Source organism: Oncorhynchus mykiss, chromosome 15 (assembly GCF_057628025.1).
Source record: "Oncorhynchus mykiss isolate SJ-2025 chromosome 15, ASM5762802v1, whole genome shotgun sequence".
Classification (NCBI taxonomy): Eukaryota; Metazoa; Chordata; class Actinopteri; order Salmoniformes; family Salmonidae; genus Oncorhynchus; species Oncorhynchus mykiss.
The window spans coordinates 68,075,124-68,094,199 of NC_143036.1; the positions used below are offsets into that span (position 1 = coordinate 68,075,124).

The 19,076-nt window shown below is 43.9% G+C and overlaps 1 protein-coding gene across 3 annotated transcripts in view; it reads right to left on the reverse strand.

The window, feature by feature from the left end:
- The window catches only part of LOC110499867 (voltage-dependent calcium channel subunit alpha-2/delta-1), a 153,128-nt gene extending 135,005 nt beyond the window's left edge, over positions 1-18,123 (reverse strand). For all 3 annotated transcript variants that reach the window (XM_090200896.1, XM_090200895.1, XM_090200898.1), the window contains exon 1: positions 17,503-18,123. In XM_090200896.1, the coding sequence (XP_090057022.1) occupies positions 17,503-17,591 (89 nt within the window). In that variant the 5' untranslated portion in view covers positions 17,592-18,123. The remainder of the gene's footprint in view (positions 1-17,502) is intronic.
- Positions 18,124-19,076: the final 953 nt, after the last annotated feature.

The window sequence follows — 19,076 nt, forward strand, 5'->3', positions numbered from 1 at the left end:
GCCTTTTCTCTCGCTGTCTTGCTGCTTGTGTTCTTAACATCCCCCACTTACACAACAGACTGTGCACATTTAGAAAACGGCGGGCCGTTTTTCATTTTCTCTTTCTTGCCATCCTCCTCTTGCACAATGTAATGTTTGGGTTTGTTTTGCTCCGTGGAGAGAGCAGAGCGCAGATCAACATGGGTACACTGCCGGAGGTGCGCCCGAGGAGAGAGAAGACTGGTTTTTATGCTGGATGAATATATCATCTGATATGCAGAGGGAGAGCCTCCACTTTAAAAGAAATGACATGGACCTCCCACAAGGTTTCTTGCCGAGACATCTCAATTTAAATGCGTGTCTGTGAATTCCAAATGGAGAGGTGGTGATTGTTTTTATATGACTACATGGGAATACATTCGGACAGGACAGATGTTTACTATTGAATCAGTTAAGACGTGACCTGCTTCGTGCAGTATGGCACTCAGTTATTTTGTCAAAGACATATGATATGAGTGTTTTTATTCATTTTCACAAAATCAGTAAGCCATCCAAATACACCCCACCACATTCAGGTGATTAGATAAAGATATTTAACTTGTTCAGAGAGTTCATTGGAGAGTTCCCCACTACTGGCAATGAGGATCTTTTGGTTCATCTTTTGATTCAATCTTTCAATTGCATCTTAGCCTCACAGAATTAGCCTCTCATATATTTAACCTATTAACCTTGTACAGTAGCTGGTGATTAGACAAATATTTTTCTGTCTCTGTCTCTCTGTAACAGAAGACGCCTCCCCAGACCAGCTGTCACCTGTATGTATCGGAAAACATTGAAACCAGAGCACTGGGGCCTTCAGAGGACATAATGGGGTTCAAAGGTGAAGGGGTAAGGTGCCCCTCTTAGCCTAATCTCTGTGTATGTGCACAAGAGCGAGTGCACGCGTGTGGAGGGTCTGTATTATGTACAGTAACTCATCAACTGAAGTGCTATATTGGGGGTGTGATGAAGCATAAAATAGGACAAATGTTTCCCCGAGAGTTCCCCGAGCGTTCCCTGACTGTTCCCTGAGTGTTCCCAGAGAGTTCCGAGAGTTCCCCGAGCGTTCCCTGACTGTTCCCTGAGTGATCCATGAGCGTTCCCTGACTGTTCCCTGACTGTTCCCTGAGTGTTCCCAGAGAGTTCAGAGAGTTCCCCGAGCGTTCCCCGACTGTTCCCTGAGTGATCCCTGAATGTTCCCAGAGAGTTCCGAGAGTTCCCCGAGCGTTCCCCGACTGTTCCCTGAGTGATCCCTGAATGTTAGAGTAGGATCTGACCCCAAGTGCCCTAGAAACATAGTATTTAACAGTACTATCCCCAATCAGGCCACCTCTCTGAAAGACTTGGAAACACAACACCATATGTTACAGTACAGCACTAACGAACAATAAAACAAATATATGTACTGCATGCTGTATATATCATTATTATCACTTAGTAGCTGTGAAATGTGTTGTTTTACAGGGTCAGCCATAGTAGTCCAGTGCCCCTGGAGCCAATTAAAGTTAAGTGCCTTGCTCAAGGGCCATAGTGAACAAGTTGCCCAAGAATAACGTGTTTAGCCAATAACCACGCACAACACAGAGTGGAGCGTCCAATCCCAGAGCCCGTTACAGAAGAGTGGGAAGCCCAGAATAGCTTGTCTGACTCAGACTGAGAGCATCATTGTCTGACCTCTGGCTGGATTAGCCCTCGGGTTACTTTAGACTACTGAGGCCATTTCTGTTCTCTCCTCTCCATTTCACCCAGCTTCTTTTTCAAAATGATGCAGCCATTCACCCGGCTTTATGTAGCTACTAACTGAAGCAATGGTTACTTTCCAATATCCAGATAACCATTTAGAATACACACCAGAAGGTAATTGAACCATACTCCTACACTCTTAGAAAGAAAAGTGCTATCTAGAACCTTTAAGGGTTCTTCGGCTGTCAAAGAGGGTTCTACATGGAACCCAAAAGGGTTACACCTTGAACCAAAAAGGGTTCTACATAGAACCGAGAAGGGTTCTCCTATGGGGACAGTCGAAGAACCCTTTAAGAACCCTTTTTTCTAAGAGTGTATATGTTTAAAATTCAATTTGTACTGCTACAGTGGTAAATCAACAAATAAAAGCATATTCCAAAAGAAACCAACAGCCCCAACTCTGTGTCACGGTATAAACTATTTCCCCCCCCATTTGGCTGCACTTGACAGTCCCATATTTCAACAACTTTTCAGGTGTCTCAACTTTTCTTCCTACCTTGCTGACAAAAAGGTATTTCCATTGATCAATGGCGCCATTGCACAGTGCACTGTTTGGATGCAGGATTTATTGTGGAGTGGGCCAACATGCGCAGGTAGCCTACGTTTTCAAGTGATTTGCTTGACAATAAGATGAAGACATCATGACTGGTCGTGTTCATACCGAAGGTAAAAGGTGATACATTTATTACCGTTAAATGACGTGTCTTTACTATAGGGCCAATCAACAAAAATAAAAAATACATGAAAAAAGAAAGAAGACCATCCAAAATGTCACGTGTATTCTGATACACACTTCAATTAGTGTTACAATGCACTAATGTATCATAAGGCCTTATAAATGAACTTCTGAGGCATTTTGTGGGTGCCTAATAGAGTGTGTTTGCTTCATGCTAAGTATGCTAGGCTACTGTAAATATGTTTTGATTAGAAAAGTTTACTTTTATTTCTCTTAGTTGTAAAGGCATTGTACAATATGCTAACTGGCACACGTCGCTGGGTACGGCTAGAGCTGGCAAGCAGGCAGTAAAGATGGGAGTTGTCCACCGCTGGGGCAATCTTTCTCACAAAAAGATCCCGAGAGTTTTTTCTGGAAAGTCTCCCTTGAAGGATTCCTCTGAACTCAATTAGTACACAGGTAGCTTATAACAGTTACAATGACCCAGAGTAACCACACAGCCACAATGTCAGCCATTTTATTTTTACAAAAACACTGAAGTGGGCTTCCAACAGAGTCAGCATTCAGTCAAGCCTAAAATGTCAAATGTAATGTTTGGACTCCATAGCTGTACTGTTTTTTAATTTGTTTACTTTTGTTACTTCTGTTTGTATCAGGGCAGAACCTGACACCATGTAAACACCACTAGCCAGTAGAGAGCTCCATCGATTACAATGTCAAAGCCCCATCATTCCTGAGCACTATCATAGAGTAGAAACAGATCGACAAAGAGGTCAAGGCCCCATCCTGAAACAACCCTTAGCCCCATCCCCGCAGTGCTTAATGTAGATCTGAAAGATTTGGATAGGTATGGTAGTAGTTTCATCTTATCCCTGATAGGCTGGGTGTATATTTTGCCATATAGCTCACACCTATCCAATCTTTTCACATAATCAGATCTAGGGGGTAGGATGTGTTTCTGGACAGGACACAAACCTAAGATTAGCAGTTACCTCTCACATGTAACTGAGATAATCAGTGACCTAACTACTGGTGACCAGTAATTTTCAATGAAAGGAGGAGATGAGACACAAGGACATACACAGCGACTTAACGGTCCCAAGGAGAGCTAGCAACCAAAGTTCAACATTACCCAAGTTTATGCTAATTGTAGCGACGCAACTGCACAGCAGCCAGTTAGACTAAATACACCACTTTCTGAGTCTCTCCTCTCCACCACTCCTCTTCATTCCACTCTCTGCTGTTAATACAGGGCTGTTTTGACACTCACACTTTGTCAGCGGAGCCACACTTGATCTCTAAATACTGTCAAACTGTCAGGGAGAAGAAGCACGGTAGCAGGCAGCAACTGCCTGACAGACAAATGCAGACTGGAACGGGGGTGTTTTTGAATTTTTTTTTACATAACATTAGTTATTTATCAGTCTCATACACTGAGTTAGTCTCTGTCCTCAACCCCTTATTAGTGGTGATTTTTCCTTCTAATCTACTCTTAGAGGGATATACCAGTGACATAGGCGTGAGGAGGCGGGAGAGTGCGAGAGAGAGTGAGAGAGAGGCTATAATTTAGCCATCAGATACCTAATAAAAGCTGGTACTGTGGAGCAGTAGGCTTTAATAACCAACCTGACAGAACAATGGCGAAGACAAACAGTCTCTCTCTCTCTTTGGTATCTCTTTTTCTCACTGTTTACCTTGCTCTCTCTCTTTTCTCTGTTGCTTCATCTCTCCTTGTTTTTCTATCACTCTTTATCTTTCCTTTGCTCCCTTTGCTTTCCCTCCCTCTCCCCCCTTTCTCATTTTACTTCTAACCTCCTCTCTCTCCTTCAGTCTGTTTCACTTTAACCATCTCCTTTGCTCTCTATCACTCTCTCCCCTCCCCTCCCCTCCCTCCCTCCCTCCCTCCCTGAGAGGCAAAACAGGCAGTTAAAGTAAAATATCCTCTTTATTTATCGAGGTCAATCACACAGTAATTGTAGGCTTTGTAGCTAGCTGTCTTCCATTCTCATTATCTTGGGCAGCAAGAGGTTATTGATGTTCTTCTCTCTTTCACTCTTCTCCCACCATCATTTTCCTGTTAAGAAGTCAGAGTGCCGGAACACGGAACCCCTGCTTTGATCTGAGGCGGCTGGTTATGTGGGAACCCATGGCAACTGTGCTTGTTGCACTCCAATGGGTACTTATGGTATAAATAACAACAGAGAGTATATGAGGAGAGGAGAGACTGTCCACTGTTGTCCATGCATGTTCATTTCCCCTACAGTGGAATCTCCATGACATCACAAAATGACGATCATACACTAACAAATACCTTTACTATATCTCACTATACCGCAATACAAGGATGCCTGACACACACACACACACACACACACACACACACACACACACACACACACACACACACCTTGTATAACTAACCCTGTGGGGACACACAATTCAGTCACATTCAAAATCCTATTTTCCATAACCCCTAACCCTAAACCTTACCCTAACCCCAAAACCTAACCTTAATAAACCTAAACCTAAACCTAACCTTAAAACAAACCCTAATTCTAACCCTAACACTAATTCTAACCTTAACCCCCTAAAAATAGTATTTGACCTTGTGGGGACTAACAAAATGTACCCAGTTGGTACATTTTTTGTTTGTTTACTATTCTTGTGGGGACTTCTGGTTAAACACTTCCACCCCCACACACACACCCACATACAAGAGAATAGTGTATATTTAATTCAATGATAAACAATTCAAGAAGAGCATCTAGTATGTACTGTAGTGTGTACTGTAGTGTGTACTGTAGTATGTACTGTAGTATGTTCCAACAGACACAGTAGAAATATACCCGGGGGTGTTGTGAAATTTCAGGTTACCATCGAAATGCAGCTTGGAGTGGGTGCTAGTCTATGACCTCATTTCACTTCGGAGGACCTTTTGGTTCCAGACATCTGATAATCATCTGACAGTCCGAAATGCCTGCACCGGAGTTCCCACTCCACTGGATCAACCCAGCACTGTAGCAAACCACACCAGCCTTACCCAATCACCAGCCTTACCCAATCACCAGCCTTACCCAATCACCAGCCTTGCCCAATCACCAGCCTTACCCAATCCAACCCAACCCATCCATCCCCTCAGCCTCACAAAATACACTATACCCACTTTTATGTGACATGTTAAAAATAGAAGATTAACCCTCCAGTCAAAACATCAGACACAATAAGGCTAAGTGCCTCTTTGCTGGGGTTGTTCAGAGTTAAGGTGTCTCTCTGATGAGTCCACTCTGACCCAACCAGTGTTGTAAACACCACTTGTGTCCACACGACTCCATTACAGACCACAAGGCCCATCGTGTCCAAATGCCTCTGTTATTTATTTATTATTGACTTTATAAAGTCTGGGATTAATGTGTGAACTGTTAGACTAACGGACATGAAGCACTGATGACTGAGCCTGCGTTGTTTTGGGGTATTATAGGATGTGTTAGCAAGTGGTGAATATAGCCAATGAATCAAAGACTCATCGTACATTGCAGTGATACTATTTCCAAGGTACAGAAATTATCAATAAATTGGGAATATTCCCTTTAAGTTTTTGTCAAAATTCTGTTAGTTTAGAGCAGATTGGTCAAAAGTTCCTAGAGCTGGTGGTTTTGGTCTAGTTGGCATTCAAGTCTGACTAAGAAGGTTTTTAGCTCAATATATTGAAATAGTGTATCTAAGTTTCTTCAGCTGGGTTTAAATTCAAAGCAAGTTGCTGAGGATAGTTTAGTGATCCTTTAGACAAGGATGTCTTAAATGGCCTTCTCTGTCTCAACAGATAGATATGATGTTGTAGTCTAATCCCAGATCTCATTCCCTGCTCCGGGATTCAAGAATACTGTACAGCGTTACATACAGCCGGGGTTCCTGTGGTGGACAGGGCATCGGTCCAAACAGCTGTTAACCATTCCCATTCCCAACGTCTCCTGGTCAACGTCTCAGGAACGCAATGGAACATTCTGGGAAGTACCATGTGCCACAGGTGGCAGGGGACGACGTAGCCTAGTTTAGTTTAGCGTTAGCATAGCGCTGGGTGATTACTTCTACTTCCAGTCTTCCTAGTGTACACACATCAGGCCAGGCAAAGTAGTCTTTCATTCTTCCCAGAGGCCTGAACCGGAGGAGGGGGTGGAGGAGACACCGGACACTAAAACAACAAACAGGAGGCTGCACATAAAGTGTGGATCCCCCAAGCCTTCAGTGGTGGAACGTGGGGGAGAATTATGGGGTATGGGGGGAACGAGTTAGCGCGGTACAAAGATATCCCAGACCAGTACAACCCCCAGGTCTGAGTCAGAGTCAGGACACTCACCCCCTACCCTAGAGGCTAGAGAGATCAAATATAGCCTGTGAGAGAGAGAGAGAGAGAGAGAGAGAGAGAGAAAGAGAGAGAGAGAGAGAGGGGGAGAGAGAGGGAGAGAGAGGAGAGTGAGAGCAGAGCGAGAGACAGAGAGAGAGAGCAGAGAGACAGAGAGAGAGGGAGAGAGAGAGGGGGGAGTGAGAGCAGAGAGAGAGAAAGAGAGAACAAGAGAGAGAGCAGAGACGGAGAGATCAGAGAGAGAAAGAGAGAGAGATCAAAGAGAGAGTGCAGCAGAGTTTGCTGTGGGCCCAGACCGTGTGCCCTGGTGTCTGGTTAGCTGGGTAACAGATATAGCCTTTAGCAGCTTACGCAGATGGGCCGTGGGCATTCCTCCTGAAATATACCTGCTAACACCAGCTCTCTCATGGGGAGCGGAGTCATACACAGACATACAACCCGGGTTGGCTTCAAACACCTTTCTAAAATATAATACCGTTAATATGGTCATAAGTAGACTCTTTTTACCTCTGACAGTTGAAAGTTAAAATATTTATGTAGAATAAGAAACCCATGCGGGATATTAACCCACAACCATGGTGTTGGATGCTCCACACTCCAACCCACTGAGTCAGTGGAACCTCCTAGTCAACAACTCAGCCTCTGAATACACGGTCGACAGACACCATTGTGTTCTAGTCCCTGTGCACGGACACAGACAGCTTCTTTAACTCTTTATTAACCATTGCCTCGGTGAGTGCAGAGAGTGTGGGTGGAGCGGCATTCACATTATGCCAGCAGATCAGTGGAGACAGGGTTGGGAACACGAAAAGGCATATCTATTTAGCTGGTTGAGCATGAAATCTAATTATGCTTTAAAACTGAGAGAGAGAAACCCGGCGAGGAGGGTGATGGGAACCATGGAAATGGAGGAGAAGGGAGGAGAGAGAGTGGGACACGGAGGAGAGGAGAGAAGGGAAGAGGGGGAGAGAGAGAGAGATAGAGGGAGAGAGATGAAGGGAGAGTGGGAGAGGGAGAGAGAGAGAGGGCAGAGCCTGAGTCAAAAGCAAGACGAATGCGATCACAGGCTTGACTGTAACCAGATAACATGACATGCACCCATCAGGACAAAATACCATTTATATATAGATAGGGTGAAGCTTTATTTAAACGGGGGTCAATAAAATGCTTATAAAGCATTATTTAATAGCTCATTACCCATGAACAACCGGTTTGGAAATAATTAATTAATCATTCATTTGTGTATTTTGTAGCAAATATATTTTCTAATCATGTATTTTGTAGAAAATACATTTCGTAATCATGTAATCAAGTCACTCAAAGGCCTTATACATGCATTTAAACATATGTATTGATTAATAACTACATAATGATGTTTACTAACTGACTGACTGACTAACTGACTGACTGACTGAGTGACTAACTGACTGGTTTACTAACTAAATGACTGACTGACTAACTGACTGGATGACTATCTGACTGACTGACTGTGACTAACTGACTGGATGACTAACTGAATGACTGGATGACTAACTGAATGACTGACTGGATGACTAACTGACTGACTGACTGACTGGACAACTAGCTGAATGACTGACTGACTAACTGACTGGATGACTAACTGAATGACTGACTGACTAACTGACTGGATGACTAACTGAATGACTAACTAACTGACTGGACGACTAGCTGACTGACTAACTGAATGACTGACTAACTAGATGATTAACTGAATGACTGACTGACTAGCTGACTGATTAGATGGCTAACTGAATGACTGACTAACTGACTGACTAACTGACTAATTACCTGACTGACTGGATGACTGACTAACTGACTAACTGAATGACTGACTGACTAGCTGACTGACTGACTGACTGGATGACTAGCTGAATTACTGACTTGCTGACTGACTGGGTTACTTACTGACTGACTGACTAGATGACTGACTGACTGGATGACTGACTGACTAGATGACTGACTGATCCGACTGACTGACTAGCTGACTGACTGATCGACTGACTGACTAACTGACTGACAGGATGACTAACTTACTGACTAGCTGACTGACAGGATGACTAACTGACTGACTGGATGACTGACTGGATGACTGACTGACTGACTAGTTGACTGACTAACTGACTGACAGGATGACTGATTGACTGGATGACTGATTGGATGACTGACTTACTGACTGACATGATGACTGACTAGATGACTGACTGACTGACTAGCTGACTGACTGGATGGCTGACTGACTAGCTGACTGACTAGCTGACTGACAGGATGACTGACTGACTGGATGACTGACTGACTGGATGACTGACAGGATGACTGAATGACTAACTGGCTGACTGGATGACTGACAAACTGACTAGCTATCTGACTGACTGACTAACTGACTAGCTGACTGACAGGATGACTGACTGACTGGATGACTGACTGACTGGATGACTGTCAGGATGACTGACAGATTGACTGACTGACTATCTGGCTGACTGACTGACTAGCTATCTGACTAACTAACTGACTGACTAACTGACTAGCTGACTGACAGACTAGCTGACTGACTAGCTAACTGACTGACTAGCTGACTGACTGGATGACTGACTGATTGACTGACTGACTGACTGGCTGCCTGACTAATTGACTGACTGGATGACTGACTGATTAACTGGCTGACTGACTAACTGACTAGCTGACTGACTGGCTGCCTGACTAACTGACTGACTGGATGACTGACTGATTAACTGACTGACTGGATGACTGACTAACTGATTAGCTGACTGACTGACTGACTGAATGACTGACTGACTAGATGACTGACTGACTGACATGATGACTAGCTGAATTACTGACTGACTGGATTACTGACTTGCTGACTAGATGACTGACTGACTGGATGACTGACTGACTGATCAACTGACTAACTAGCTGACTGACAGGATGATTAACTGACTGGATGACTGACTAGATGACTAGATGACTGACTAGATGACTGACTGACTGACTAGATGACTGACTGACTGACTGACTAGCTGACTAGATGACTGACTAGATGACTGACTGACTGGATGACTGACTGACTGACTAGCTGACTGACTAACTGACTGACAGGATGACTGACTGACTGGATGACTGACTGGATGACTAGCTGAATTACTGACTAGCTGACTGACAGATTAGCTAACCGACTAACTGACTGACAGGATGACTGACTGACTGGATGACTGACTGGATGACTGACTAGCTGACTGACTAGATGACTGACTGACTGACTGACTAGCTGACTAGATGACTGACTAGATGACTGACTGACTGGATGACTGACTGACTGACTAGCTGACTGACTAACTGACTGACAGGATGACTGACTGACTGGATGACTGACTGGATGACTAGCTGAATTACTGACTAGCTGACTGACAGATTAGCTAACTGACTAACTGACTGACAGGATGACTGACTGACTGGATGACTGACTGGATGACTGACTAGCTGACTGACTAGATGACTGACTAGCTGACTGACTAGCTGACTGACAGGATGACTGGATGACTGACTGACTAACTGACTGACAGGATGACTGACTGACTGACTGACTAGCTGACTGACTAACTGGCTGACTAACTGACTAGCTGACTGACAGACTACCTGACTGGCTAGCTAGATGGCTGACTGATCGACTGACTGACTAGCTGACTGACTGGATGACTGAATGGATGACTGACTGACTGACTAGCTGACTGACAACTGACTGACTGACTGGATGACTGACTAGATGACTGACTGGATGACTGACTAGATGACTGACTTGATGACTGACTGACTGGATGACTGACTGACTAGATGGCTGACTGATCGACTGACTGACTAGCTGACTGACAGGATGACTAACTGACTGACTGGATGACTGACTGACTGGATAACTGACTGACTGACTAGCTGACTTACTGACTGACTAGATGACTGACTAGATGGCTGACTGACTTACTGACTAGCTGACTGACTAACTGACTGACTGGATGACTGACTAGATGACTGACTGACTGACTGACTAGCTGACTGACTGGATGACTTGCTTACTCGCTGACTGACTGACTGAATGACTGACTGACTAGCTGACTGACAGCATGACTGACTGACTAGCTGACTGACTGACTGGATGACTGACTTACTGGATGACTGACTAGATGACTGACTGACTGACTAGCTGACTGACTAACTGACTGGATGACTGACTGACTGGATGACTGACTAGCTGACTGACTAGATGACTGACTGACTGACTAGCTGACTGACTGGATGACTTGCTTACTCGCTGACTGACTGACTGACTGACTAGCTGACTGACAGCATGACTGACTGACTAGCTGACTGACTGGATGACTAACTGACTGACTGACTGGCTGACTAGCTGGCTGACTGACTAGCTGACTGGATGACTGACTGACTAGCTGACTGACTGGCCGATTGGCTGACTGAATAACTGACTGGGTGTCTGACTGGCTGGATGACTGGCTGACTGATTGACTGGCTGGCACTGGGCCTCTCTGGGGGCACAATCTGTGACATCAGACTTTGCATTTCAGATTCGATGATGTTAATCATCTGCCTCGAAGCCACGGAGCAGCCTAGGAGACATGTTTCATCTCAAGGAGAGAGAGAGAGAGAAAGAGAGAGAGAGAGAGAGAGAGAGAGAGAGAGAGAGAGAGAGAAGAGTGGCTGCAGAAAATCTGAGGCAGACAGACACTGGCATGTGAGGTTAGCGCTGGAGCACAGAGATGCAGTCACGCACTGTGACAGAGAGAGGGATAGAAAGATGGAGAGGGGGGGGTGGGAGATGGGAGCAATATGAAAAGAGATTGAGAGGAAAAGTAAGAGAGATACAATAAGAGAAAGCAAGAGAAAGAGAGCGAGAGGCAGGGAGAAAGCAAGAGAGAGAAAGGCAAGGGGAAAGAGAGGCGGGGAGAAAGAGCGAGAGAGCGAGCAAGAGAGAGAGGAAGGCAAGGGGAAAGAGAGGCGGGGAGAAAGAGCGAGAGAGCGAGAAAGGGAAAAAGAGAGAGAGACGTAGGGAGAAAGAGAGAGCGAGAGAGGCAGGGAGAAAAAGAGAACAGCAGGAAGAGAGAGAGGGGCAAGGAGAAAGAGAGAGAGAGCGGCAGAGAGAGACAGGGAGAGATAGAGAGAACGAGAGAGGCAGGGAGAGAGAGAGGCAGGAAGAAAGAGAGGCAGAGAGAAATAAAGATACAGGGCAAGGGGAAAGAGAGGCGGGGAGAAAGAGCGAGAGAGCGAGAAAGGGAAAAGAGAGAGAGACATAGGGAGAAAGAGAGAGGGAGAGAGGCAGGGAGAAAAAGAGAACAGCAGGAAGAGAGATAGAGGCAAGGAGAAAGAGAGAGAGAGCGGCAGGGAGAAAGAGAGATAGAGAGAGCGGCAGGGAGAAAGAGACAGGGAGAGAGAGATAGAGAGAGGCAGGGACTGTAGAAAGAGAGAGGCAGGGAGAGAGAGAGAGAGAGAGAGAGAGAGAGAGAGAGAGGCAGAAAGAGAGAGAGGCAGGCAGGCAGAAAGAGAGAGGCATGAAAAAAGAGAGATAGAGGTAGGCAGAATGAGAGAGAGGCAAGGAGAAAGAGAGAGAGAGGGGCAGGGAGAAAGAGTGAGCGAGAGAGAGAGAGAGAGAGAGAGAGAGAGAGAGAGAGAGAGAGAGAGAGATGCAGGGAAATAAGAGAGAGAGAGGTAGGGAGGTAGGGAGAAAGGGAGAGAGAGGCAGACAGGCAGAAAGAGAGAGAGAGAGAGGCAGGGGGAGAGAGAGACAGGCAGGCAGAAAAAGGGAGAGGCAGAGAGAGAGAGAGAGATAAATAATGAGACAGAAGAACAATCTCTAAAGCCAAGATGTTAATTGTGTCTTACCCCTGTCTTACAACTATAGGAGCACTTCAGACAATTTCCAGAGCCCCTCTCAACAGCCTGTGTATGTGTGTGTGTGTGTGTTCATTCTTTTATTCAACACCTCCTCTGTAATAGTCACTCAAAATCACTGTCAAAGTAGTAAAATGAGCAGTATGGTTACACTGCCAACTGGACGGCCAACTGCTGCAGCTCTGATCACGGCAATAGTGAGAAAAAGAGAAACCCAGTCAGCTTTATATTGTAGTCAAGCAGTGGAGGCTCCTCAGAGGAGGAAGGGAGGGCCATCTTCCTCAGTGAATTTAGTTAAAAAAACAATTGTAAAACATCAAAAAATGTATATTTTTTAGATAAAACTATACTAAATATATTCACAAGTCACCAAATAATTTATTAAAACACACTGTTTTGCAATGAAGGTCTACAGTAGCCTCAACATCCCTCTGTAAGGTAGCACAATGGTGTAACCGGAGGACAGCTAGCTTCCATCCTCCTCTTGGCACACTGACTTCAATACAAAACCTAGGAGGCTCATGGTTCTCACCCCCTTCAATAGACTTACACAGTAATTAAGACAACATCTGGAGGACGTCCTCCAACCTGTCAGAACTTATGCAGCATGAACTGACATCTTGTCCACCCAATCAAAGGATCAAATAATGAATCTAGTACTGAAAGCATAAGCTACAGCTAGCTAGCACTGCAGTGCATACAATGTGATGAGTAGCTGACTCAAAGAGAGCGAAATACAATAGTTGAAGAGTTTTCAACAAAATGAATTTCATCAAAAATGAAGGAGAAGCAACAGAGAGAGAGAGAGAGATTGTCATTTTGTTCACTTTCAGTTTCACTTACTTAGCTAGCAATTGCAGCCGGTTAGTTAGTTACTCAAACACCCGCTCAAACAGAGGGATGCTATATTAGCTAGTTGGCTATGAATATCCAACACAACACTGGAACTCTTCCAAGTCAAGGTAAGCTTTTGGTTTTATTAATGTACTGCCACCGGGGCCCGCTGGTGGAACTGCTTACTGACAATACACTAACGTTACTGCATAATTGTAGCGGGTTTACTAACACATTAGTTATATTAGTTATGTTGACTTTACTTTAACTAATATGGGGACAACTATGTAGGCTGTGTGTAGCGGTTATGACATGGCTTGGAAAGGTTTTTCCCCCCGTCACATGTGTTGTTCATTGAAGTCCACAAACGAAGGGAGAAGGTGAGAGGAGGAGAGTACATAGAGGCTAGAATGAATACAACGTGGCTGTTTATGAGTGATCAGGGGTGTATTCATTCCACCGATTCTGCTGACAAAATATTTATTTAATGGAAGCAAATGAAACCGGGATAACATACCTGAATTTGTCCAATAGAAACTATCATTTGGAACTGTTGGACTAATGATTACACCCTAGACCACCTAGATGCAGGCAAGAGTGTACAAGGCGAATATTGAATGTGTCATTGTCATCTCAACATTTTCTCTCGACCTGTGTGCACCTACATTGTAAACTTTCATTCGTAGGCTAGGTTGCAGCAACCTCCTGATGGGTACAGGGAAGATTTGAGTATCATGTAGTAGCCTAAACCAAATCAATGTTACATTGAACTGGGTGAATGGAATATGAATGACAGTCGTCCAACATGCTGTAATAGAAATAAGGCCTTGCTTATGAAAAAATGTATTGTCCTCCCTCACGGCACTGACCACCACTGGTCAAGTATTATACTGTAGCTAACCGGGTTGCCAGTCTGTTTATGCCAAGGTTAATACAGTCCTGTGGTGGGTAGAAGACCAGGTTTAAATCCCATCATTCACACTACTTCCTCAACGTCTAAGGAACCAACTGAATACTAGATGCCAGTGCGCGTCAGTAGCTCGTCATTCGGCCAGCCCCAAAGGCATTTGAAAGAATTTTGGATTTCTCAATCATTGCCAGTTTAAAAGTCCTTTTTCATAGGGAATAATGTGTCAGTCAATCAACATGTTTTGTCTTTAAAACTCCACAACTACCATCAACCACTCAGTGTCTATAAAATCTCCCTCTATAACACTCAGTGTCTATAAATCCTCAATGCCTATGGCTGGACTACTCTGCCAGTATGACATCATCCTCTGGTCGGTGCCATTAGTATGAGAGCCAAATGGATCACTTGATCTCCAGGGGAACAGACCAAGAGAACAGAACATAGATCAGGCAGTGATGTCACCCTCCCTCACAGGATGCTGCTGAGGGGAGGATGGCTCATTATAATGGATGGAATGGAGTGAATGGAATGCTATTAATGCTATTAAATTAATGCCATTGCTATGAGCCCATCCTCCCCAATTAATGTACCACTGGCCACCTGTGCCCTCCATCCATGAGACCTGGGGTGAGGTGATGAGGTGAAACTTTCATAACGTTGCAGAAAGAAATGTAACACAGAACCAAAAGGATTCCAAACCTGATAGACTACCATAGGTAATCTAATCTACACAATACATTCCTATCTGAACGTTCTGCAACGTTGCACCCTCCTAAACAGACCCCTGAAGTTAGGCAGAACCAGATCGCTCTGGAGCTGAGTGGGGTGTCATTTGATTACTAGCTGCAGCTAGTGAGAATAGCAGTGTGGACATTAATAAACACATAGACAGGTTGGTTTACTGAACCACTGCACCTGCTAGACATGTAAAAGTGAATGGGCATGTCTTCTGTTCTGAGCATGGCAGCTAGACATTTGATCAGTTCATTTGCCAGGGATCTAATTATATTTATGAAAATTGCATATAGAACTACCTTTTGACTTTTTTAGTAGTCACTGTTCCACCATTACATGCAAGGTATTCAAGGAAAATGGCATGGGTGGGTAGGGATGTACTGCCTAACTCATATTGGATAGAAATAAAGAAGCCTATCCTTCCTAAAGTAATCACAATGACACCGCATGGCATGTCGCTGTTGACAATATGATGCCGACAATGGGGCCTTAGAAAGGGTTGGCATACTGCTTTTTCAGTGTAAATGGAATTGCGTGTGTAGAGCCATACATGTATTCTACAGTGGGCTGAGACTATTTGGTCATTCATTGCTTTGCCTTGTCACTCACTGCATTGAGATGAAAGATTCAAGTCGTCCAATTCATTGAGTTGGACATGATTTACCTGAAGATACGTCAGGGGCGTTGCTAGAATGGTGCTGAAATATGATTGTTCACACTTAGTGCCTCCCCCATCTGTCAATCTGGCTGCGATAGGAGAGAAAAGATGGTGCATTTGTTTTGCCTGTTTAGCGGTATTACAGAGCTGGCTAGAGGACCATGCGGACGGCTCAGAGCTGGCGGGAAGGCTGGTTGATTGGATGACAGGCTTTAGGACTATGGAAGATGGCTCAACATGATCTCAGAGCATTTAATATTGCAATTCGTACAATACGCAACAAATTTGCAAAAAGTATGATATTTTACTAATTAAAATGCATTGTTGCTAACATGGCTAGGTGGCTAAGGCTAACGTTAGCTAGCAGGCTATGGGTTAGTTGTTAGGGTTAAGAGTTAGGTTAAAGAGTTAGGGGAAAGGTTAGCTAACATGCTAAGTAGTTGCAAAGTAGCTAAAAGCAGTTAGCAGTTGCAAATTTGCTTAAATTGTCTATGATGAGATTCGAACACAACCTTTGGATTGCTAGGCGTTAGCGTTATATTTTTGCCACAATTAACCTCCTGTCTTACGTAACCATACCAAATGTAACATATCATACTAATTTGAGTGTTGCGGATTTCCATGTTCTATGTTACGTCTAGACCAGGCTGGATGGCTAGGTGGCTAGGTAACTCCTGTTTGACTTTACAGGTGCTGGAGCTAGTGTGTAGTTGCTAGCGTGTAATAGCAAATTTCTGTAGGCTATGGCATGTATTTGTTCTAGAATGTTATGCACTTCCCTTATCACCTGAGGTGAATGAAGCCACAACAGCCAAGTTGATAATGGCTGAAGTCATTTTTGCCTGTTTTTGTTGTTCTCCAAATATAATTTTAGAGCTTTTAAATTGTGTAAATCCAGTAAATCAGCTTCCACTTTCAAAAAATTCCTTGAAGGGGAAAAATATGTATTGGAGGGGGAGTAACCACTGAACATATATGAGTATCTAACTTGAATATGGATCACTTCAAATGTATTTATTTAATAAATTAGGGCAGATACAAATTAACAGTAGGAACAGTGATTCAATACAATGCATCATAGAAATTTCCAAAGCTATTTGTGATGTGATTTGCTGATTTCCCATGACCACCCAGGACTGGTTACTGCCCCCCCCCCCCCCCCCCCCCCCATCCCACCCGCATATAATCACCCGGGGTAGCCTATGTAATGACAATAGCCTATTTATTATGACTGATTGATCCGCCACTAAATCAGTGTAAAGTGTGTTTAATCAAACGAAGTCAGCTATTAACTACAGGCTAAATTCAGCAGGATCCAGAAGCACAATTCAAACATTGTCAGTTTTCGAAGACGTTATGCATTTCCATTGACTGTTTGTTTTCATAAACCGATGGGTAACCGTTTGCAATGCAATGCAAGTTTTTCCAAAAATGTTGTAGGCTATTATTGGGCTATTTGTAAACATAACAACATAGTCAAATAGGCTTATTATAATGATATACTTATTATATTATAATAATATAAATAAAAACTATCCTACATCACAATAGCCATACATTTATTTTATGAATTTATTGTATTTTGCTTTAGGTTTAGTATTGGGAAAGCAAACAGGCTGTCATCGGAGGACAGGCTGTCTGGTAAGGCTACTTACAGAAGTGGCGACGGGAACTGCACGGTTGACACACTATTTAACGAAGCCAGAAGTAAAAGTAGAGCGGTGAAGGAGCTGTAGGTATCCATGATTGAACGGAGTTCCCAACACACGATATTAAAAAACGACTCAAGACAGGGACAGAGATGCGTGAAGCAGTCCAAATCCTGGAACCGTGTGCGTCTTCTTGCGCGTACAGTGGACCTGTCACGCAGCCATCGGGGGACAGTTTGAAAACAAATCTCAGCTGGTCGTCTCCCCCTGATGAGTTTGTGTTTGTATGTCTTTTTGAAAGAGTGTGTGTCAGATCTCCGGCGGTAACCTTACAAGAAGCGCCCAGTGTGTTTTTAGAAGAGTTGAGAGGGAGGACGCCCCGTTCTCATATCTCCCCCGCTCGTCAGCACGGAACAGTGTGTGTGGGAAATGTGTGTGTGAGAGCCCTCCCGAGCGGATCGGTTTCCGAGCCCCCCACTCCACTTTACCCCCACCCCTTGCCTGAGAACGATCATCATCATCACGCGTTGCTCTCCATACAAGGCACTCACTCCTCACTGGGGCTGGGCAACGAACGGCCACCGCCTAGCGAGCACACAACACCAGCCAGACAGACTCAAACTCACTGGCAGACAAAAACTGCATCCCCTTTTTTTATATATACATTATATCACACATGTATGATATTGATGATATTGCTATCGGGACAAAGGAAACTGTGTTCTAAAATTGTGACTGCATGGCTTATATAAAATAGCAGTTATTTTTTTAAAGGTACCAGATCATTTTAACAGTCTGACCCGTTCCCCTTTGCTTGCTAAACTGAATAATTGGGCTGGGGATATATAACCACTCTTATATTTGCATCTATCTATCATTAATACATTTTATACAACGGATGGGTCTAATGCTGATTGGTTAAAACCGCATTCCAGCTGGTGTCTATTCCACATGTTACCATCGGCTAAATCTATGACTTTAAAATTACTTTTTACTATGTTCTATCTGACTGCGCAATCCACTGTCTCATCAGCCCAGCCAAGCAATTCATCAACTCGATCTCCACTATAAAAAGCATCTAGACATTATCTCACATTTGTTTTTGACTAACATTTCGTTTTCAACAGCGGAGATTTGTTTAACCCTTACTGTCTGTCTCCGACATTTGCAACATTGTTTCAATATTCAATTTCAATCTAAAACTGGTCATGAACATGTCGGGAGTTGGGACGAGACAGACAGGCGTTTCTCAGCCAGTTGAAATCATGAATCAGCTGGCACAATTTTTGGGGATATATACAAATATATATATATATATTCCAGCTTCAGTTTGAAGTGATTGTGTTAGCTGTGTTGTTGGCTAGCTCTTCTGAACAACAATATCCTGACAAGTGAGCACATTTCCTTTGCCAGGTGAAATCGCACCTCATCAGCTCATTGTTATGGATGTATCAAAATAAAAGTCTCTAGAAACTTCTCAAAGAAATGCTAATGCAGCTACTTTGCTGTTATTCTGGCTGCACTTTTTTGACGTGACTGTAAGTTAGCCTTAGTTGTCTAGCTGGCAAGCAAACGATAAG